Raw genomic sequence first — 22,509 nt, 5'->3', positions numbered from 1 at the left:
GCCTGTCCTGGAACTCGTTCTGTAGACCCGGCTGGCCTCCAACTCACAGAGATCCGCCTGCCTCTGCCTCCCATGTGCCGGGATCAAAGGCATGCGCCACCAACACTCGGCGTGGTTGATGTTTTAAGTGTATTAGCTTAAGGCTCACAAAGGCTTGTTGAGCTGGGTACTGCCATTACCCACATCTGACTCCCCTCCCGAGGCTTGTTTGTTTCTAGAGACGCCCCTCTTCCTAGCTTCGGAGTTGTCCGTGTCTCTGTTGGGAATTCTCAGTTTTCTAGGGTTACTTTGTGAGGGAACGGAAGGAGGCTTCTTGGTAAAAAGGATGGAAAGGAGCAGGCTAAGAATGGTGGAGAGAAGACCCATGTCCCTGAGGGGACCATCCGAGCTGACCAGATAGAAGTCAGAGGAGTTGTCTTTGGTCTGGGGTGGTGTCATTGGGGACTTCGGATTAGGTGTCACCAACTTGGAAAGACCTCTGTGCTGGCTAGTTTTATGTCAAGCTAACTCAAGCTAGAGTCATCAGAGAGGAGAGAACCTCAGCTGAGGAAATGTCTCCATAAAAGCAGGCTGCAGGCACACCTGTGGAGCATTTTCTTAGTGACTGTTGTGGGAGGGCCCAGTCCATTGTAGTTGGAACCAGAAAACGGGCTGAGCAAGCCAGGAGGTACAAGCTAGTAAGCAGCTCCCCTTCATGGCCTCTGCATCAGCTCCTGCTTCCAGGTTCTGCCCTGTTTGAATTCCTGTTCTGACTTCTTTTTTTTTTTAATATTTACTTATTTGTTTATTATGTATACAGTATTCTTTCTTCAGTCCAGAAAAGGGCACCAGGCCTCATTACAGATGGTTGTGAGCCACCATGTGGTTGCTGGGAATTGAACTCAGGACCTTTGGAAGAGCAGGCAATGCTCTTAACCGCTGAGCCATCTCTCCAGCCCCCTGTCCTGACTTCTTTCACTTATGAGCAGTTAGCCAAACAATCCCCCCAAGTTCCTTTTGGTCATGGTGTTTCATCACAGCAATAGAAACCTAGGACACCTTGCTCCTTAGCCTACCAGATTTACAGCACTCTCTGATCTCCACAGCACACCCACTTGGCACTGTCCGCAGGATCAACATTACTAACATTCCATTGGTTTGCCTTCTCAAATGCAGTTCATCACCTACCGGTAAGCACCTGAAGTAGCTCAAGATAGAGAATACAGCAGCACTCAGTAGATGCTAGTTTATAAAAAGTGCGGGGAGGGTAGGGGAATTACTGGAAAGATGGCTCAGTGGTTAAGAATGCTTATTTTTCTTGTTGAGGACCCAAGTTACATTCCCAGCACCCATGTGTTCACTCACAACCATCTTTAATTCCATTTCCATGGCATCCGGTGCAACCGTCTAATTTCTGCAATGCGCCAATCAGCCACGTGGTACACAGGACAAACACATGACTGAAACACTCATTCACATATAAATAAATCTGGAAGGAAAGAAAGGACAAGAGAAATACACTTACCAGTCCTCTCAAACCTAGGTTTGATTCGATTCTCTGTAACAATGGCCAGCTAAGATCCTCACCTAACCTCCTGGTTGACAACTCTAGGAGATGACAGCAAGCTCATCCCCATCACAAAATCCACACAGTGAGAACTGGATGAGTAGGGATGAACTCGGGACAACGTTCAGCACTTGGTGCCATCTTTCACAAAGAGATTGCCCAGTACTCTTAGTTTGAGTATATGCTGTGACAGGGAGCTCTCTTCTGAGACACCCAAAATATGAGAAAGTGCCCTCACCCCACTCCCAAGACAGGGTCTCATGTAGCTCAGGCTGGCTTCAAATTTGCTATGTACCTCAGGGTAACCTTGAACTTCTGTCTGCCATCATCTCCCATGTGCTAAATTTGCTACCACATCCAGTTATATGGCTTGCTTGAGACCAAACCCAAGGCTTCATGCATGCTAGGCAAGTACTCTACAGACTTAGCTGCACCCCCATCTTAAAATGCCTTCCTTTTATACTCATAGTTTCTCTCTCCAGCAAGGACTCTGCTTCCTTTCGCCAACGGAGATACTCAGAGACAAGTAACATGCCCCACTCAGTCTTTTCTTTATCTGGCTTAGTTCCATGTCTTTCAATGAGTGCTATTATAGCTTCCTGGCCCTTCACCCCTCTGTCATTCCAGATGCTGCTCATTATGTGGTGGCAGGGCCTAATGATCCAGAATGAGTGAACTGTATAGTCACCAAGTGATTGGGGCTAGTGATGCATGCACCTGCACCATATCAGTGGTAGTACCTGCCTAACATATATGAAGCCCTGGGTTCAATACCCAGTGCCGCAAATAAACAAAGATACAATCTTTCCACTTGTGAAGCCCAAGATCAGCCTGACTTTGACAGCTACCAGGAAAGTTTGTGGTCTGATAAGACACTAAGTTACCACTTCTACTTCAGCGAAAACCCTGGCTGTCCTGGAACTCTGTAGACCAGACTGGTCTTGAACTCAGAGCTCTGCCTGCCTCTCCTGAGTGCTGGGATTACAGTTGGATGCTGCCATGACCACCACCTGGCAAAGGGACCATCTTCTTAGCTGCTGTTCTCAGGTAGCTAAGGCTCCCAGTGACCAGTTCTTCCCTCTAATCCAAATAGTTTGTCACTACGAGTGTGTGAGGAAACTATCATGGAAGCCAAGTGGCATGCCATTGCCAATGCAGTGGCACAAACGTACATACCCTCAATTTACCTGACACAGGGTCTCCCAGAAGTGGAGATACCTGCTGTCTCTCTACACTCTCTATGCTTCTGTACGCCCCTGAATTGCATGAAACACCCCGGAGTATATTATCCACTACCTCTGTCTCTCCCCCTTTCCTCTCTACCTAACAAAGGAGTTCATTCTTTTTTATCACCTTGTCCCAGGTAAACAAGGAGCAATGTTCACTCTTGCTTTGTGGCTTTTGTTGGTTCTAGCAGAGGCTGGTGTGCAAGCCTTAGTGGTTTCTTCTGTGCTTCTGTTTAGGCAGCTGGCTTTGTCTCCAGGGTGCTGGGGAGGAAGGGCTGGGCCTTTTCTGATTGTTCTCTTCCCTTTATCTTACTTTCAGTACTCAATCACGCCTGTGTTCAACCTTTCCAGCCACTTGTCTTGTTATCTGGTCTCTGAGGACTACAGTGTTCCCTGAGGGAAGGGACTTTAATCTGTCCTGCTCTGTCCTGGGCTCCTCCACTTCCAGCTGCTGATTTCCTGCCAGGCTGCTGATGGGTGATCAGTAAATGGAAAAAAAGGAAGAAGGTGTGGAGGGGTGGTTCAGCTGGGACTGTTTCTGTGATGCTCAACAGCATGCGCACCCATCCCCAAGCCTTTAGAAGTTGTACTTGCTACTTATTTTTTTTTTTAATTTTATTTTAGCCCACGACCTTTAATCCCAGTACTTGGGAGGCAGAGGAAGGTGGATCTCTGCGAATTTGAGGCCAGTCTGGCCTACAGAGGGAGTTCCAAGACTGCCAGGGTTTCACAGAGAAACCCTGTCTCCAAAAACAAAAACAAAATAAATTTTAATATATGGGTGTTTTGTCTGCACGTGTATCTGAGCACTGTGTGCATGGAGCACCCAAGGACATCAGGAGACGACATAGGGCCTTCTGGAACTGAGTTACAGACAGTGGGGAACTGCTATGTCTGTGCTCGGAATCAAACCTGGGTTCTTTGGAGGAGCAGCAAGTACTCTCCAGCCCAACTTTTTTTTTTTTTTTTTTTTTTTTTGAGCCGGTTTTGGTGGTAGTTGAATGTAATTGGCCCCCATAAGGCTCATAGGGAGTGGCGCTAGTAGAAGGTGTGGCTTTGTTGGAGTAGGTATGACCTTGTTGGAGGAAGTGTGTCATTGTGGGGGAGGGCTTTGAGGCCTCCTGTGCTCAAGAGAGTCCATTACCTGTTGCCTGCAAGACATAGGTCACTCAGCTGCTTCTCCAATTCTCCAGCATTGTGTGTTTACAGACTGCCATGCTTCCTAGCATGATAATGAACTGACCCTCTGAACTGTGAGTGAGCCACAGTTAAATGTTTTCCTTACAAGAGCTGCTGTGGTCCTGCTGTCTCTTCAGAGCAACTGAAACCCTAAGGCAGAAGTTGGTTACCAGGGACTGAAGCTTTGTTGTGATAAGCCAGACCATGCTTTTGTCTGGAGAAATATGGACATTGATACTTTGGGTTATGAAAGCACTGCTTAATGGGCCACACTAGCAGGAGCATGGAAGACAGAGGTGCTAAGAGTTATTGAACTGTGGGGGCTCATCTGAAAGGTTTCAGAGGAGAAGAACTTTAGTATGTTGCTTAGAGATCGTTTTTGTGATATTTTGGTGAAGAAAGTAGCTGCCTTTTGTCCTTGTCTGAAGAGTGATTGAGGCTAAAAGTGAAGAATTTTGGATTAAATTGGCAGAGGAAATCCCAACACAGCCTAGTATAGACTGTTGTGTGATTATTAGTGGTAACTCTAGTGAAGATTTATAATGAAAAGATGCAACCTGAGCAGAGTAAATTACAAAATGTAAATTTTGAGGAGAAAAAAAAACACACCAGGAAGTAGAATAGAGTTAAATCCTATTTCCCAGGAAATAGAATGATTAAGAAATGGGTTAAAGGAAGCTTTGGTGACTTTAGGGCAAATTCCCACCCTGCTAAGTTTCCAACTTGTGAGAAAGAACTAAAGAAAAGCTTACATCTGGGTGTAGTGGAGCACACCTTTAATCCCAGCATTCCAGAGGCAGAGGCAGGCAGATCTCTGAGTTTGAGACCAGCCTAGACTACAGAGGAAATTCCAGGACAGCCAGGCTTAGGGAGTGAAGGACAGAAAGCAGGTGAAGATGTAATTAGATAAGGGTGCCACGTCCCAGCCCCAGTCAACAGCTGAGCTTCTGTCTTTAGAGTTATGGATAGAGGAAATGGGCTATGGAATTTGCCCCTAACACTAAGGAAAGCTGCTGAGGCTGGGCATGTATCAGGGGTGTCCCTGAATGGACGCCCAGAGAGACCATTTTGTGAAGCTGTGAAGGAGAAACCTGGATTGCCTTGGAGACCCCCAACATGTCAGAGACGCCAGAGTGGTGGGAACCTGCTAAGGAGAGCTGCTCACAGGGAGTGGAACCAACCTCCACTGGAAGAACAGAGAGGGAAAGAAATGTTCAGCAGAGAGAAGGCTCAATGGCAAAGAGCACTGGTGGCTCTTCCCGAGGTCCCACCTGCACCCACATGGTGGCTCACACCTGTCTCTAACTCCAAGATCTGACACCCTCACATAGACATACATGCAGGCAAAACGGCAATGCACTCGCATGCGCGCGCACACACACACACAAAGAAGTGTGTTGCAGTCAACAAAGCTGAAAGGAGTTGGAGATCTGAAGAGCGCTTTGACATTAGACATGGAGATGCAGAGTTTGAAGTTTGCCCACATTATAATTCTGCATGAGAGGGACCTTGGCAGGTGGGTCCAAACCACAGTGAGTAAGAGCCCAGGGCAGGTGAGGGACAGGCATGCTATGCAGATACAGCTTAAGTGAGGAGTTTATTCAGATAAAGGGAGTGGGGAGGGAACAGAGAAAGAGTCTAGTGGTTTTAGGTCTTGCTTTGGTCCAGTATTTCTTCACTATGCTCCCTTCACTATGTTTTGGAATGATAATGTGTATTTTGTGCCATTATATATTGGACTTATGTGATCTGTTTTTCTATTTTGATTTTAAAATAATTTAAAATTTATTTACATTTGGTATTTTGTCTGCATGTATATCTGTATGAAGGTGCTAGATCTTGGAGTTACAGACAGTTGTTAGTTGCCATGTGGGTGCTGGGAATTAAACCCAGGTCCTCTGGAAGAGCAGTCAGTGCTCTTAACCACTAAGCCATCTCTCTAGTCCTTGATTTTGATTTTATAAGGGATTACAGTTAAGAGATTGCATGAATTTCAACTGGGTGGTGGTAGTACATGCCTTTAATTCCAGCACTTGGGAGTCAAAGGCAGGTGGGTCTCTGTAAGTTTGGGGCTAGCCTGGTCTATGGGGTGAGTTCAAGGACAGCCAGAATTGTTATACAGAGAAACACTGTCTCAAAACAAAATGGCATGAATTTCAGAAGGGATTTTGAACTTTGGGTTTTTAAACATTGTTGAGACTGTGATAGGTTATAGGGACCTTTGAAGTTGGACTAAATGCATTTTGCATTATGATACTGTTATAAGCTTATGAGAATCAGGGAGTGGAATGTGGTAGTTTGAATGTAATTGGCCCCATAAGCTCATAGGGAGTGGCACTATTAGGAGTTGTGGCCTTTTTGGAGGAAGTGTGTCACTGGGTGGGGAGGACTTTGAGGTCTCCTATGCTCAAGATATCTCCCAGTGTCACGATTCATTTCCTATTGTCTGCAAGATGTAGAACTCTCAGCTCCTTCTCCAGCACCATGTCTGTCTGCATGCTGCCACGTCCCACCACAATGATAATGAACTGAACCTCTGAAACTGTGAGCCACCCCAATTCAATGTTTTCCTTGTAAGAGTTTCTGTGGTCATCACAGCAATAGAAACTCTTAGACAGTTTCTATGTATAATCTCTTCCTGCCCAGCTATAGGCCAGTCAGCGTTTTATTAACCAATGAGAGTAATGCACTTTTACAGTGCACAGATTGTTCCATAGCAACTGGGGCACTGTCTCTGAGGGTCTGATGCTACTTGAAACTTCTGTGGATTCACCATAAGTGCTCAAGACTGGCAACCCTTTAAAGAAGTGTCTCTCCTTTCCTATGGACATTTCCTTTTCTTTCTTTCTCTCTCTTTCTTTTTTTCAAGACAGGGTTTCTCTGTAACAGCCCTAGCTGTCGTGGAACTCACTTTGTAGACCAGGCTGGCCTTGAACTCACAAGATCCACCTGCCTCTGATTCCTGAGTGCTGGGATTAAAGGCGAGGCCACCACTGCCTGGTTTGGACATTTCTAACTGTCCGCTTTTTCTACAACTGAGTCAGGTTCAAGTCCACCCAGAGCTCTCAGGAAAGGCCTCTGGTTTCTGTCCTGGCAGCCACAAGGCTAATCTGCTTATACCCTTCCTGTGAATTCCCAGTCAGGCTGGAAGGGTTCTTACCCTGCTCAAGATGGAACACAAAAGGCTGGAGATGGTTCAGCAGTGAAAAGGACTAACAGCTCTTGCAGAGGACCTAGGTTAGAGTTCCAGCACCTACAAGGCAGCTCACAACTCTCTGTAATTCTAGTTCCAGATAATCCAATGTCCTTTTCTGGCCTCAGCACACTGCATGCAAGTCGTACACAGACATATATGGAGGCAGAGTACCCATACACATGAATAACAGAATAAGAACACAGGGGTCAGACTCCACTGAAGTCAAAGTCACACTTCTGTTTCCTAGTTGTGCGGCATTTTAGGGTGCTGTTGTTTCTACCCACTTCTTCGTCTGAGTAACGACTTACCTAACAGCTGCCTTGCTGGGGGTGGAAAGCAGTGGAACACAGAGACTTCACAGCCACAGTCACTGCTCCTCATACGTGCTGTCACCTACACAGAAAGGTTACGAGTCGACAGACTGTACTAGGAAGCAGGGGCAGGAAGAAAAGTGTAAACTATAGATAGGACAGTCTTTGTTTACAGTGTTGTTGGAGAGGAAACAGGGACTGAGATTGGTGGCAGAGAGAAAGGTGAGCCCAAACAGAAACAAACACGGAGGGATCTGGGGCTTACAGGAGTGGGTGTGGGAAAGATGGAGGACTGTGTGTCCCTCTTCCCATCTCAGCTCTGCAGCATGCCAGGGGAGATGCCCAGAGTCCCAGCTCTAGTCAGACCCCAATCCGCTCAGAATGGCACAGCATTCATGTCTGTACAATCTCATTCTCAAGTCTGCACATGTGGGGCGGATGGCCAGTCCTGTCCTCAATCTTCTCTCCTTCAGCCCTGCTGTTACCCCTCCCTTCCTCTTCTTTCCTCCCCTAGGTTCCCTCTTCCCTCACTACCCTCCTGCTTTGAGAGTCTCATTGTATTCCAGACTGGCTTTGCACTTGTGATCTTCCTGTTTCCCACCCTTGAGCAGGGGAATTCCAGATGTGTACTACTTCCCTAGGCATTAGACCGGCTTTCTAACTATCCACCCTGCTTATTCTACCTCTGAAGTTGTTCTACACACTTCCTTTAGTATACATCCTCAGTATATTGTATATTATTTCTTTTCATTTTCTCAGACAAGGTCTTTTGTTTTGGTTTGTTTTTTCCAGACAGAAGAACTTCTCTGGGTAGCCTTGGCTATCCTGAAACTCACTGTGTAGACCAGGCTGGCCTTAAATTCAGAGAACTGTCTCTGCCTCTTGAGTCCTGGGATTAAAGGTGTGTACCACCATACCCTGCTACAGACAGGGTCTTAACTATGTAGACCAGGCTATCCTTAAACTCACAAGAGATTGCCAACACCCTTCCCCCTAGTGTAGGGATTAAAGGCATGTGCCACCATGCTTAGCTGCTGCTGCTTCTCCTCCTCTTCTTTTTTTTTTTTGGTTTTTCAAGACAGGTTTTCTCTGTGTAGTCTTGGCTATTCTAAAACTCATCTGTAGCCCAGGCTGGCCTCCAACCACAGAGATCCACCTGCCTCTGCCTCCTTAATGCTGGGTTTAAAGGTGTGATCCATCACTACTTTGGTGTCCCATGTCTGGCCACGTTTATCCACATAACGCCTGAAAAAGCTTTAAAAGGAAGTTCAGAACACAGAGTCAACAAAGCTTCATGGTGACCTTCATCTAAGGGGTAGGTTAGGTGCTGTACAGAAACGCTGCTGCAGGTTGGAGCCAGCTGCCAGTGCCACGTGCTAAGCTGAATCATGTGGTGGTTGACATAGCAGTTTAAGATTTGTCTCATGGGGTCAGAACATTGCAGGTGCTCAGTAAAGACAGATACAGACATCTAGGCGGTGGTGGCAGCCACCGGTCTTCATGGTTTGTCTCTACTTTTCTCTTCAGCTTTCCACTGCCTTTTAGTGGCTTGGAATCACCAGTGGTTCTCAGATTAGGTCACCCCCACCCCCAATGGTTTTTATACATGCTGCTTCCTGTGCCTAGCACATCTACCTTGTTCAAGCATTTTTAAGATACCACTCAGGTACTATTTCCTGTGAACCCTTGGACCTTTTTTCCCCCTCCAGGTTGGATTAGATACCTTCCTGAGGGCTTCTAATCATATCACAACTGTCCACTTAACTCTGCTAACCTTGAGTCCCTATGTATGAGAACTCAAACATAGCATATCTTTTTATCAGCGGAGCTGTGTCTCTTTCCTTTAGCTGTCCTTCAAGTTTGCTGTATGGACACAGGTCACTGATCGACTGGGTACATTTTCTGGTAAGCTTGAATACAGGATGTATGCTGGCACTGGTTACCAAGACTGAGAAGAGTAGTGTATCAGAGTCCTGCTTCGGCCAGATGAGGGCTGAAATGGTTGTAGGACCTAGGTTGTCAACACAGTGGTTAAGCTAGTGAGGGTCTAGTGCTGGGATCAAAGATTTCATGTGGAGGAGGCAGCAAACAACAATGCACAGATGACTTCTCTGAGAACTCACAAAGCGAATGTAAGCACTTGGCAGAGGCCTGGCTCAAAGACAATGTCCTGGGAGGGGTGTGTGTGTGTGAGAGAGAGAGAGAGAGAGAGAGAGACAGAATAGCTACTAAAGCTTTCCTTGGATACAGCAGTTGGGAGATAAAATAAGTATTTTCAGTCTTGCACATTATGGTGGCACAGGTCTATGATCCTAACATTCCAGTAGCTGAGGCAGAAGGATCACAAATTCAAGGCCAAGCTTGGCTACATAGTGAGACTGTCTCAAAAAGTAAAATAAAACAAAACAAAAAAACCACACACAAAAAATAAAAATGGGGGCGGTGGAGGATAGATGACTCAGTAGTTAGGAGATCTGAGGCCTGTTGCCTCTGTGGGTACCTATACACATGCATATTCATATGCAAACACACACACCTGCTCATAATTAAAGATAAATCTGAGAGACTGCTCAGTGGTTAAGAGCACTGACTACTCTTCCAGAGGACCCAGGTTCAATTCTCAGTACCCACATGGCAGCTCATACCTGTCTCTAACTTCCAAGATCTGACCCCCCTCACATAGACAAACATGCAGGCAAAACATCAATGCTCATAAAATAAAAATTATTTAAAAAAAATCTTTGAAAATTTTAAATGGAGCTGGGTGTGTGATGGCACACACCTTTAATCTCAGCACCAGAGGAGGCAGAGGCAGGAGGATCTCTATGAGTTTGAGGCCTGGCCTACAGAGTGAGTTCCAGGACAGCCAGGGCTACATAGAGAAACCCTGTCTTGAAAAAAACAAACACCAAAACCAAACCAAACCAAACCAAAATTAGTGGTGAGCTAGCTCAGCAACTAAAGGTGCTTGCTGCCAAACCTGATGATTCGTAGGACCCACATAGTGTAAGAAGAAAACCAGCTCCTGGAAAGTCTCCTCTGATCTCCACACGTGTGCTCAACACCCCCCCACACCAAATATGATAAAAGTCAGTGTAGAGTTGGTGCAGGTTACATAGGTCTTCTTTACCTGCTCATCAAAATGTACCCCGTCCTTAGACAAGGTCTCTGACAACCTGGGGACTGTGTTTCTTCATCTTAAGGTCTAGGCCAGGGCTGCTGTATCCTGCTTGACAGAAGGAACTGTTCCTGCCCAGCTTCGCTTCTCCTTGTGGCTCCAAATCACTCTTCCCTGTTCCTTCATGCCTATGAGAAAAGCATCTTTTGTGATGGGGCATAAGCAGCTGTTATAGATATTATTCTGAGTGCAATAGCTGTCATTGTTATCAGAGCAGTTGTGACTGTTTCTAAGACCCTCAGGCTTAAGCCTGTTGGTCCTGGATGTTTCCTTGTGGGAGGGGGGCAGGATCACTGGACCCCAGTGAGTGTACTCATGGTCCAGAGTGGGCATGAGCCCAAGTTCCTGTGTCTCAGGCTAGGCAGTGAGGGAGGGCCAGGGAGCAAGGCAGGAAGAGACCCTTGACTCGGCAGCCCAGGTCAGCAGGAATTTCTGCTTGGTCTCTAAAGGACACAGCCTGAAACGATGTGAAATGACAGCAGCTCTGCTGAAGGGCTCTCGCGGGTGTCACTGCTGTGGAGAGTATAGCTTTATGAAGTCATCCCGGCTCCCATTTTCCATGGGCTTCAGGGATCATCAAGTGTTCTTTCCCAGACAGCTCACCAGTCTTCTCTGAGGCACTTTTCCCAGCCCTCACTGGCTTCTGGTTCTCAGGAGTTAAATACTATTAACCACCCTGGAAAGTCTGTCCCTCAGCCGGTTGGGCTCTGGATTTTTCACAGCAGGGCTTCTAGGCACAGGCTATAGGAGTAACTGTCAGTCTGCCCATTTGTTGCTGTTTCTTGGGGCTACACCTGCATGGTGAGGCCAAGTTTTGTTCCTCTTTCATGTGAGCCTTCATTTTGGGTACCTCTAGGAAGGCTCTGTGTCTGGGCTCCTGGGAGTGTAGAAGAGTTACACCCAGGACATTGGTAGTGGTGTCTAGTTTTTTTTCTTTGTTTTTTGAGACAGGGTTTCTCTGCATAGCCTGTCTAGGAACTCACTCTGTAGACCAAGCTGGCCTCAAACTCACAGAGATCTGCCTGCCCGTGCCTCCCGAGTGCTGGTTTGTCAGGGTACTTTATAACAGTAGTGGAAAACAAAACTAGGATGCTGACCCCCATCTCAGGTCAAGGAACAACAGGAAAATAAACGACAGATCCAGGCTCCAAACCATCCTCCAGCCAGAGCAAAGACCACTTGGACTTAGAAGGGAGGGACGGGTGTATATGCCACTGCCTTGGGAGGTGGGGTCTGGAGAAAAACAGGATCTAACATGGGAACAGCACCCACCCTTCTGCCTGCTTCCTACTGGGCAGCCACTTTCACTCCTGTTTCCACAATGAAGGGACACAGAAGCATACTCCTTCCCACTTGTGCTTCTGGCTTATTCTGTTGAGGGTGGATGGTTGCAGTAACAGAGTGAGGGGCAGAAGCACAAGGCAGTTGGTAAGAAATCACCAGTTTATTGAATGAAAAAAACCCAACATGGCCCCAGTCTTCCCACCCCACTTATTCTCAGGCCCAGCCAGGAGACACTCTGGACAGTAGGGCTGGGCAGTGGAGAAGGACGTGAAGAATCTAGGCTGTGGAGAATGAGAAAACACGTTCCAAGTGCAGTTTCGTGCCACACTGCTAAGAAGCAGTGAAAGGGCAACAGAGAAGCTCCAGAGATGCCAGGGGGCATGGAGGCTGGGCCGGCTCTGCCCCTTCTCAGCCTCTCCTCAAGACACTGATGAGGAGGCTGAGGTAGGTCTGGGACCCATCCATGGCAGAGAGGGAAGGCAGCTGCTGGAGGAAGACCTGGTGGAGATGGGCTTCTTTCCGCTGCCCTGCCACGGAGGAAGTAAGGAGACAGAGCAGTGAAGGGGAGGCAAGCTGACACAGGAAAGGGAGACATATGGCTGGATACGAGTCACAGACAATGGATGTTGGGGGGCAGGGCTTGCTGCCTCCTACCTCATGAAACCACAGAGTTATCTTAGGTGGGAGGAGGAGGCAGAGGAAGGAAGGAGCCTCAAGGATAGGACCAGTGCACAGGACAAGTTACCCAAACAACCAAAAACAAAACAAAACAAAAAAAACAAAAAACAAAACAAAAAGAAATAAAAAAAAAAAAAACCAGACACCACTCAGGACACAAGACGTCCACATGGACTTGAGGTGGCAGGAAATCATGCATGGGAAGAGACTGGGAAGGCCCTCCATCCCAGAAACGTCAGGATGCTCAGGTGTCCCCCCAACTCTATTGGGAAACTGTGGTGCAGGTGAGGTCACAGGAATGGTAGGAGGCCCCACCCCTGTAACAGTTATCATGTAGGGAAGATAGGGTGTGTAGCAACTAACAGAAGAGCCTTGGAAATAGAGCCTGGTGGCCAGGCTACGGTAAAGTGCTGGGCTGTCTCCCTGTGTACCAGTGTTCCAGGTGTTTCATTTCCAGAAGGGGTGAGTGACGGGAAGGACGGTTCAGATTATTCAATTATAGGGATTATGGGCACCAGAAGGCAGAACCACCCAGCTCTGGGCCTAGAACAGGATGGAGAAGGGTAGTCCAGAGATGGGCTGGGCAGTGAGGGGAGGGCTGCATCCCCAGTGGCAGTGTCCGTCAGGACCGGGCATGTAGAGGCAGGCCCCAGTGCTGGGAAAGGGAGGCTGGGCCGGGGCTTGCTCGCCTTTCCCTGCCTGCAGGTGGTGAGGCTGGGTGGCAGTGCCAGGAGGGAGTGGTTGGGAGGCAGGGTCTCAGGTGGTCTTGCTGCCACTGAAGAGGCCCACGGGAAAGTGCTTGACATGAGTGGGCCACTGGGCAGCCAGCTGGAAGAACTTGATGTCACTCCACTCAACTCCATCGATGGACACTGGGTGACAGAGAAGAGGAAGAAAAGGAAGATTAGGGGCTAGCTAAGTCATCTCCCTACTTCTCCCTCCCCTGCTCTCACCACCATCGCACCTCTCAGCATGGTCTGCTGCTGCTTTGCGGAGCAGATGAGGCGGCTGATGCCCTCGATGACCTGGCTCTTAGAATCCACCTCCTTTTCCCGGGGCTTCTTGCTCAGGAAGATAGTGGGCACTGGAAAGGCAGCGGGAACCACCTGTCACAGACTTGGGAAGCAGCCATCCCTTTCCTTCCCAGCCCATCTGCTTCCTTCTTGCTTGGGATGGGGAGGTAATATGCTCCCCAAGCTCCCTGGCCCTGGTTGTTTGTGAAGAACTTTAAACTCCTGCGTCACTTTGCTAAAGATTCTGCATTTCTGCCTGGGCCTATCTTCACCTGTACAGTGAGGCCCTGGGGTCAGAATGTCTCCCAGGTCTCTTCTAGTGGGGGTGTTCTGGGCACCTTGGGCCAGTTCACCAAGCCTGTGGCTGAGGAGTGATGAAGTGGCAGATGTTTGCATTACCTCCACCGAAGCAGTGGAAGTACTCCCAGCTGGTTCTACTCTGGGAGGAGGGTAGGCAGGGCAGGCCCCTGCTGAGTTTCTGGAAGGTCCCTATGCCAGTCTAGTGGTGAGCCAGGCGTGCAGCCCTTGGGAGAAATCTGGAGGGAGGAGAGACTCATAGAGCACAGCTGCTCGGGATCTTCTGTAGGGGCAGATTTGGGACATACACTGCAGGTGCACACCTGGAGCTACAGTGTGTCACGCTTCTGGAGCACAGGACCCACGACTACTCCACAACTCTGCTTTGGATGCTTTAATCTCCCCGCTTATTCACAATGGGCTGTATGCTCCTTCCCACTTTTGTACATGTGTGCGTTGTGTGCATGTAATTATTTTGAGGTAGGGTCTCATTATGTAGTCAGGTGGCCTTGAACTTGTAATTCTCCTGCCTCAGTCTCCCAAATGCTGGGATTACAGATGTGTACCTCCAGGCTCAGATCCTCATCAGATCTTTCGTTTCTGAAGCTTCCCTGGAATGGCTACCATCCCTTGGCACGAGTGTTCTGCTCTAAAACCATGGTGGCCATGGAGGGGGCCATCCCACATCCATCCTAATGCAGTGGCCTTGTCCTCTAGGAGATGCAGAGCTGGCTTTTGGGTCCTAGGCTGATCTCAAGATCTACATACTAATACATGCATTCTATCCAGAAGCAGATTCCTGCCCAGACACTAGGACAGGGACTTGGAGGGAGGCCACCAAAGTCTGCTGGCCTGGTGTCCTCCCTGGCCTACCTTTCTTGTTCTTCTCTTTGGTGACAACAGTCATTGCCATGGTGCCAGAAAGTTGGGCTTCCCCTGCATGTGGCAGGCGAGAAACCTGCACCGAGCGGAATACACTCTTAAGAGTATTCTTTGAGCTGGCATCCCTCTTGTCACCTTCTCGCCTGCGCTCCCCAGGGTGGCCCAGCCAGTAGTCCACCTGGAGGCCAATCACATCCCCATATGGACTATTTGGGCTCCTGGAGAAGTGAAATAAAAACAAGATATTGGCTTTGACCTTAATGCCTAACCACATGGGAGCAATGAAGGATAGAAAATACTGCTTTTGGGAGCAGGAGATGGGGAGGAAGGCCAGCCAGCTGGCTCTGTTTCTGCCTGCAACATAGAACCTGCTCATGTGGGGGTGGAGAACTGGGGTGATTTGAGAACAAAGCCAAAGAAGATAAAAGCCCAAGTCACTGTGAGAAAAATCAAAACTGTCACAAAATGAAGGAAGCAGAACAGAAAGATTTGTGAAAATGTACACTCATACACAAACATACATGTACACACACACATGCAAGCAAAGCCAATGCCCAAAGTAGGCAGATGGCTGGAGAGAAGCAGCGGGCAGGGGCTGAAGCAGCACCATGGCTTCACAGCCGCCTTGGGAGCCAACGGATGCTGCCCTGCACTTTTGGTTATGTATGGCACTTTTAGCTCAGTGATAATTTTAGCTCCTGGGGGAAAATGGAGTGTTTTCTTGAAAGAAGGCGTCAGACACAATAGGTATCCAGGCTATGAAAGTCATCTGACTTTTTCTTCTGCTGGTGGCTCCATTAAAGACAAGCTTAAACTGGATGAGAAAAGAGGTCAAGGTAGAGGTTGGTTCCACAGTCCTGAAATCCAAGTTGGACAGAAGCCCTTCAGGCAGTGGATGAAATAGGAGAAAGCAGGCTTCCTAGAAGTCTACACGACTGAGGCAAAATGTGGCTGTGTTCCTAAACTGTCTCTTCCATGGACAGCAGAAGACCATGAAGAGGATGGAAGGAGAAGGGCTGGACCCTAGCTCCGGGGCCCATTCCTTCCTCAGAAGAACGGTCATGGGCACACCTGAAACCTACTGGGAACGCCTCCCTATTGGCAGCTATGAGGAAAGGAAACAGTGAAGACAGAAGAAAGAGTGAAAAGATGTTGGATACCGTGCCTGGCCACACCCAGCTTTTCTTTGTTCTCTACCTCATTACTTAGGCTTGTCCTCCCTCAGATATGGCAGAAAAGCAGCTTGCTGGCCATCTTCCTCAACTTTAAATACCTAGAATCCTAATGTCATCTCCCTCCCACCACTCCCTGCCATCTCAGTTACAAGGTCTTTGCCATCTCAACACTGTAGGCCCAGTCTGGAACCTGAGCCATTGGCTGCTACAGCTCCAGGGCCTCCTATGAGACAGGTACAAAGAGTGTCAGCCACTCTGAGGCAATTCCCACACTGACAGTGCCGTTGCCACTCAGGCCTCACAACATCCTTGTGAGCTGGCTCATTCACCTCTGCACACAGCACAAACTAAGGTTCAATAACCTGCTTAAGCCAACATAGTGCACACAGGATGGGGTGCCACCTAACCCAGGCATCCTTGACTCACAGTCCCACACCATTCTTCTAGCTCCAGCACAGTGCTTCTCAACCTTCATAATGCGGTTTCTCGTGTTTTGCTGACCCAACCATAAAATTATTTTCATTGCTACTTCATAACTGTAATTTTCCTACTGTTATGAACTGTAATGTAATCTGTGTTTTCTGACCATTTTAGGTGATCCCTGTGGAAGGGATTGTGACCACAGGTTGAGAACTACTGCCCTAGGTCCTGTAGGAAGCTACTTGAACCATACTTTAATAACCCACGGGGGTCACTCTGTCAATACAGCCCCAGCTGACCCCACAACAATGCAGTGAAGACAAAGCAAGAAGCGTCAAACTTCACTGAACTTTCCTGCAATGTCTCAGACTCTGAACTTTAATCTATGCCAGTGCTCTCACCCAGGTGGCTGTGTTGTGCCTGTGTGCCATGCCCGAGAAGGGAGTGGGCCTGGTTGGAGGAACATGGCAGGACAGACAGGGTTGGGGAAGAGCCTTACCCCACAATGGCGAGGGCACTGCTCATGGATGGGGATGAGGGAGGGGTTGCTGTGGCATCTCGGCTCAGGCCTGAGCTTGAGGGTGGTGACGTGGAGGGCACAGTGAGGCTGACCACAGGTGCGTCGTCTCCATCACCTGTCAAAGGGACAAACACAGTTGGCCACTGGTGGCAGGAAGTGTGCTTTCCTTTCAGGGGACCCTAGGGCATCTTGAAGGAGCGGGGCGCATGCCTTCTTATTCAACTCAACCAATTATAGCCCGGAAGACCTGAGAAGTGTGACCCTCACTCAGAGGATCAAAGGAGCTCTAGCTCACCTGCGGTGGACGGCGAGTCTTCAACAAGCCCCACTTTCACAACCTGGAGGGAAGGAACATGTATCAGGTCCTCTGTCAGGGTAGCAAGTCCAAATCCAATTGTTAACAGATGGCCAGCACCTCAGCCATGACTACATAGTGTTTTGTCAATAACTAAAAATCTTCACATATCTGGAACAGTCTAGTATTTAAAATGACCCACACCCCACAAAAAAAAAAAGGAAAGGAAAGGAGAAGAAAAAGAATAATAATAGTTCATGGGCTTGAAAGAAAAGAAGTCAAGTTCTGTGAGGTGGGCCATAAGACTTGGCATCCCTTCTCTGGGGGTTAGAGCAGAGACTACTTTGAGGGCAGTATCCTGACCTCATTTCTTCTAAGAACAGCCTTGCAGGGGCCTAGGAAACTGGCCTGTGTCAAGGCAAGTGAGCTTTCCTACTTCCCACTTTCCTGGAAACTGAAGTAACCTAGGAGGGATGTCTCAAGAATTTGACATGGACAGAGTATTCTGGAAAGGATGGAGGGAGCCCTCTAGTGGCCAGAGAAAGATACAGCTAGAGGCAACCTAGCTAATATATTCTTGTGTTCTAAATGACCAGGGGTGGGGAGGTGGGGGGTGTCTGTGTCATGACACTGGGAGACGGTCTATGTAGCAGAACAGTTGGACAGGAGGCCAAGGGCTGGGGCTGCTACAGCAGAGACCATGTGCCTTTTTCAGGTGGCTCCTGGAGGATACTTTGGGGTTTTCTGAATACAGCCAACCCCTCTCTAGCACCCCTGGCAGTTTGTGAGTTAATCCATTTTTTTTTTTCTTTTGAGATGCTGCAAATGAAACCCAGGATCTTTTATGTCCATTTCCCTTTCCCTTTGTCTTCAAGTTAGGGTTTCTCTGTGTAATAATCCTGGCTGTTCTGGAACTCACTCTGTAGACCAGGCTGGCCTCAAACTCAGAGGTCTGCCTGCCTTTGCCTCCTGAGCGCTGGGATCAAAGGCATGCACCACCACTGCCCAGTGCAGAACCTAGGGTCTTATGCATGTGCTCTGTGACTGAGCTATGGCTGAAAACTTTAAGTGTCTCACTTGGTTCTGAGAGTCCAGAGACTAACAATTCATGTTCCTAGTTTCTCGAAGGCAGCAGCTATACTGTCAGCCCAGGTGGCAGCCAGGATTCTGAACTGCCACAAGCTATGGGAGTTTTCCAAGGGCTAAGTAGGCAGTGAGTAACTAGGTGGCTGGAAAGGTCAGAATAAGCCTACTCTGACCTAAGTCACCCTGGATGTGACCATTCAGGACATCCTTAGATGTTCTGCAATCAGGACGGGGACAGTTAAACCCAGGCCTGCTTTGCTCTTTCCCTGTAAAGATTGTGAGATATTTTCAAGATTATAGGAGATAAAAGTCAACTTTGAAGGGCAATCAGAATGTTTTCCAAATGGAAACACCAGGTTTTAGCCCTCTGTAGGGTTAGAACTCCTAGGTTCCTGAGATTCAATTACTGATAAATGAAAAAAAAAAAAAAATCAGGGCTGGAGAGATGGCTCAGAGGTTAAGAGCATTGCCTGCTCTTCCAAAGGTCCTGAGTTCAATTCCCGGCAACCACATGGTGGCTCACAATCATCTGTAATGAGGTCTAGTGCCCTCTTCTGGCCTGCAGACATACACACAGACAGAATATTGTGTATATATAATAAATAAATAAATAATTTAAAAAAAATCAAAGGTATCACAAGATTCTTTATTTCAAGATAAATTCACTTGAATTTCACTAATTCACTAATATATAAATCTGCATCAGGGAGGCTTTTCTCTAAAGTCAACCTTGTGAGGTAGCTGGTTCTAGACTTTTTAGAATGCCAAAGTTTAACTATTTCTGAGTCCACCTCCTCTTCTCTGAGCCGGGAGAAGCCACACTGTGGATTGAGCTCCAGAGATATAGGGCCCCAAGTTCATGGCTTGGTACAATAAACAGGAGGCACCAATAACTAATCTGGGGATAGTTCTTGATTAGGGAAAGGATGTTGCTTTGTAATTCTAGCATTTAGGAGACTGAGGCAGGAGGATCACAAGTTCAAGGCTAGCCTTAGCTAGATTGAACACTGTGTCATGGACAGCGTTTTCTTGTATGGAAGGAAAGCAAGAAGGCTGGGAGGCTGGGGTTGGAGGAGAGGGGCAAGTACGTACACCAATGAAGGGAATAAACTTCTGATAGGAGTCTTCATCAGGGCTGTTGGGAAATAGAAAAGGATTGCAATTAGTGGGTTTGCAAGAGTGCTGGACAATTAAGCTTCCCACACTGAGTCCAGAACACAAGGCTATAGCTTCCTGTCACACTGCAGGGAGGCCACTCATTGAGGACAGAGTGGAGAGCACAGAACAGAGGCAAACAGCACTGCTCAGACTTGCCAGCTGATTTCAATCACTATGGAGGAAATAACTGATGCCTAAGCAGGTGAAGGCCCAGGTGAGGAGGAAGCGACCTGCATGGAGGCTATAAGGAGTCAGGCATGTCCTGTCTATGACAGGAAGTGGAATTGTGGAAAAGGAAAATATGAAAAACAAAAGGATTCAAGGTTCCTCTAAAATACCCAATCTGTTTTTTTTTGTCTGTTTGTTTTCTCCTTTGGTTTTCTGAAACGGTTTCTCTGTGTAGCCCATGCTGTCCTAGAACTCACTCTGTAGACCAGGCTGGCCTTGAAATCAGAGATCTGCCTGCCTCTGCTCCCGGGTGCTAGGATTAAAGGTGTGTGGTACCACCGTCTGGCTACCTAATCCGTTTTTAAGAAAACTCCTAATGTTGGACTTACAACTTATGCCTGCAGGTTAACATGGCTTCGGCCACAGGCAGCTGGTGCGTTGTGGCTGCTCCATTGACATACTGCATCACACGACCCACCACATCCAGTGGCTCTGCAGAAAAGCCAGGAGGGACGTGTCCATTTTAGTGTGCAGCTATACAGCCCCTCAGAGAGGCCCCTAAGTCCCCAAGGCAGGGTCCTCAGAGCTGAGATGAAGAAACAATTCTAAGATCCTCTTGGCCATGCATCAAAGGACTCATAAACCAAAGCACAGTCCTCCCTGACCTTAGCTGATGCTAAGTACTCTGATGCTAGCATCACCAGTGGATGGTATGGGGACACCTGCTGGAACAGTGTCACTCATTCAACAACAGACTATATCAGTGGCACTCCCCGTTGCCTATTTCATCTCTTCAAGCAGAGCTGGCCCATGTACCAGCCATATGACCTCCTTACTTTTAGCTGTAGGCAGAAGCTATCCTGAGGAGAGGGTCACACAGGGTATACCTACATTAATGAATACCAACTGGGAAAGGGGTGAGAGCTATAGGAATGGGAATAAGGTTGCTCCCCACCCTCTTCAGCTGCATGGGGGAACCAGAAGCCTCACTCTTTGCGAGTTTCCTTTAGGGGCCCTTACCTGACACTGGGGGCTCTGAGCGACTGAACAGGTCTCTCCAGGCAGAATCAAGGAAGGTGCTGCTATATCTACTATCTACTGAGCCCAAGTATTTGGCCACTGGATGAGAACCTGGCAGATGGAAAACCAGAGTAAACGATTAGTGGGTAGAAGAAAAAGGGAAGCAGCTATCCCCAGCCAAGGTTTAGCCTTTAGTTTCCCTGATCAACTCCCATTCTGCAGGAACCGAGTCTGCTGACAGAGGTCTCCTGAATGCTGCCAGACTTTACCTAAGGGAATGATGAGGAAGCGCATGTAACCCAGCCAGTCCGGTGTTTTGCTGGCAAGGGACTTGACAAAGAACCGGAGAATGGAGCTCAGATAACTCTGGCTGCCCACAGCTGCCACCTTGACTGGCCTCGGCATGGATGAGTTACAGTTGCAGCTGAGGAGAAAGGGGACACACACCATACTTAAGTCTCAGGCCTCAAGCTCTGACTTCATGCATTTCTAAAAGCCATGGGGACACATGCCAAGAAACAAAATGATACAAGGAGGCATCAACAAGCTATATGTGCTCGAGAGGGTAGGCAGCTTTCATAGAGGAGGCTGAGGCTAATAAGGACAAGCTGCAAGTGCTGCCTGTGGGGCCTAGAGTTAGCCTAGGCCCAGAAAACTGGAATCTCCTTGCTGTGTCACATGTGAAGATGTGACAGGGCCTCCCTCAGATGGCCCTGCAGAGGGAAACACAGGATCCCATTAAAAAACAAAATGTTACCATTGAGGAAAGGAATTTTAAGATATTTTAGAACCCTGGATTCTGTTCTTTATCTTGGGTTTATGAGAAAGATGAGGCAGGTCAAAGTGAGGCGCGAGTCCAGGGTGTAAAGGTGGCAGGGGCAGAAGTCAGGAGCTGATATTCTAGGGGCTCTGAGCACTATTGCTGACTCTGTCTCTAAGTACAAGCTGGAGCTGCAGCCTCCTAGCTAGAGAATATTGCCATTGCTAGAAGTCAGGGTTGGAAGATGAGGTAGAGAAATCAGAAAACATTGTAAGAAGAAAAGCCAGAGCCCTTACTAGCGCTGAATCCTAGTGAGCAGGGCAGACAACACGGCCTGGACCTCCACTATTGAGCAGGTGCATACCACAGGCTTCCTCTGGTCTTGGAGCAGTTCAGCCACATACTGGAGGGGAGGAAAGCAGGGACATAGGTAAGCCACATCACTCCCTACAAATGCTGAGAGGTCAGGCAAGGCCCAGAGTGAGCTGTAGAGCCCCAGTCCTCTGGCAAAGATAGTCAGGTTTCCTGGCTATGTGTAAAAAAAGGGCACAGCAGACCCTGTGGAAACATGCTAACTATGAAATGGGAAGGATTAAAAGTTCCAAATATCACCTATGTCTAGGCATCTCTGGAACCAATGTCTTACAAGGCAGACAATAAATGGCAGATGAAGTCACTCTCCTGCTTCCCTGTGTGCATTTCAAGTCACACACTGGGAACATCTATAGACCCCATACCCTTTGACCCTCAATGTTCTACCTGGCCCTGCCAGTCTGTGGTGTTCACCAGGATGACATTTTCTGGGAGGGCTGCATCGGATACCAGGATCTGATTCAGTTGGTCATATACCACCTTTCTTGGAATCTGCAGAAATAAGTATTGGTTGGGTATTGCCCAGAGAGGTGGGAGTAGACAGAACTCCTGGAACAGGGTAACTAAGGATGTGTGGAGACAGTCTCCCATTGATCATACTAAAATGGAGATGAGAAGGAGGAAGATCAGTGTCCTTGGTGAATACACTGACATACTAGGCACAAAGTCACAGCAATGGTTGCTCTGGGGAGAGCCTGTGGGGCTGGGAAGCAATAGCTTCCCATGAAGGGCACAACTCCCAGAT

The 22,509-nt window shown here is 48.1% G+C and overlaps 1 protein-coding gene across 2 annotated transcripts in view; it reads right to left on the bottom strand.

The window, feature by feature from the left end:
- Positions 1-12,061: 12,061 nt before the first annotated feature.
- Positions 12,062-22,509, bottom strand: part of Pacs1 (phosphofurin acidic cluster sorting protein 1) — a 131,884-nt gene continuing 121,436 nt past the window's right edge. For both annotated transcript variants that reach the window (XM_048457925.3, XM_048457926.3), the window contains exons 14-24: positions 22,152-22,256; positions 21,689-21,795; positions 20,902-21,056; positions 20,633-20,743; positions 20,002-20,104; positions 19,379-19,421; positions 17,201-17,243; positions 16,885-17,020; positions 14,782-15,008; positions 13,563-13,682; positions 12,062-13,470 (exon numbers count right to left, since the gene is read on the bottom strand). In XM_048457925.3, coding sequence (XP_048313882.2) covers positions 13,355-13,470; positions 13,563-13,682; positions 14,782-15,008; positions 16,885-17,020; positions 17,201-17,243; positions 19,379-19,421; positions 20,002-20,104; positions 20,633-20,743; positions 20,902-21,056; positions 21,689-21,795; positions 22,152-22,256 — 1,266 coding nt within the window. In that variant the 3' untranslated portion in view covers positions 12,062-13,354. The remainder of the gene's footprint in view (positions 13,471-13,562; positions 13,683-14,781; positions 15,009-16,884; positions 17,021-17,200; positions 17,244-19,378; positions 19,422-20,001; positions 20,105-20,632; positions 20,744-20,901; positions 21,057-21,688; positions 21,796-22,151; positions 22,257-22,509) is intronic.

Source organism: Myodes glareolus, chromosome 7, assembly GCF_982192425.1.
Source record: "Myodes glareolus chromosome 7, mMyoGla1.1, whole genome shotgun sequence".
In the NCBI taxonomy this organism is placed as follows: Eukaryota; Metazoa; Chordata; class Mammalia; order Rodentia; family Cricetidae; genus Myodes; species Myodes glareolus.
This window is presented reverse-complemented; position numbering and strand designations above follow the sequence as displayed.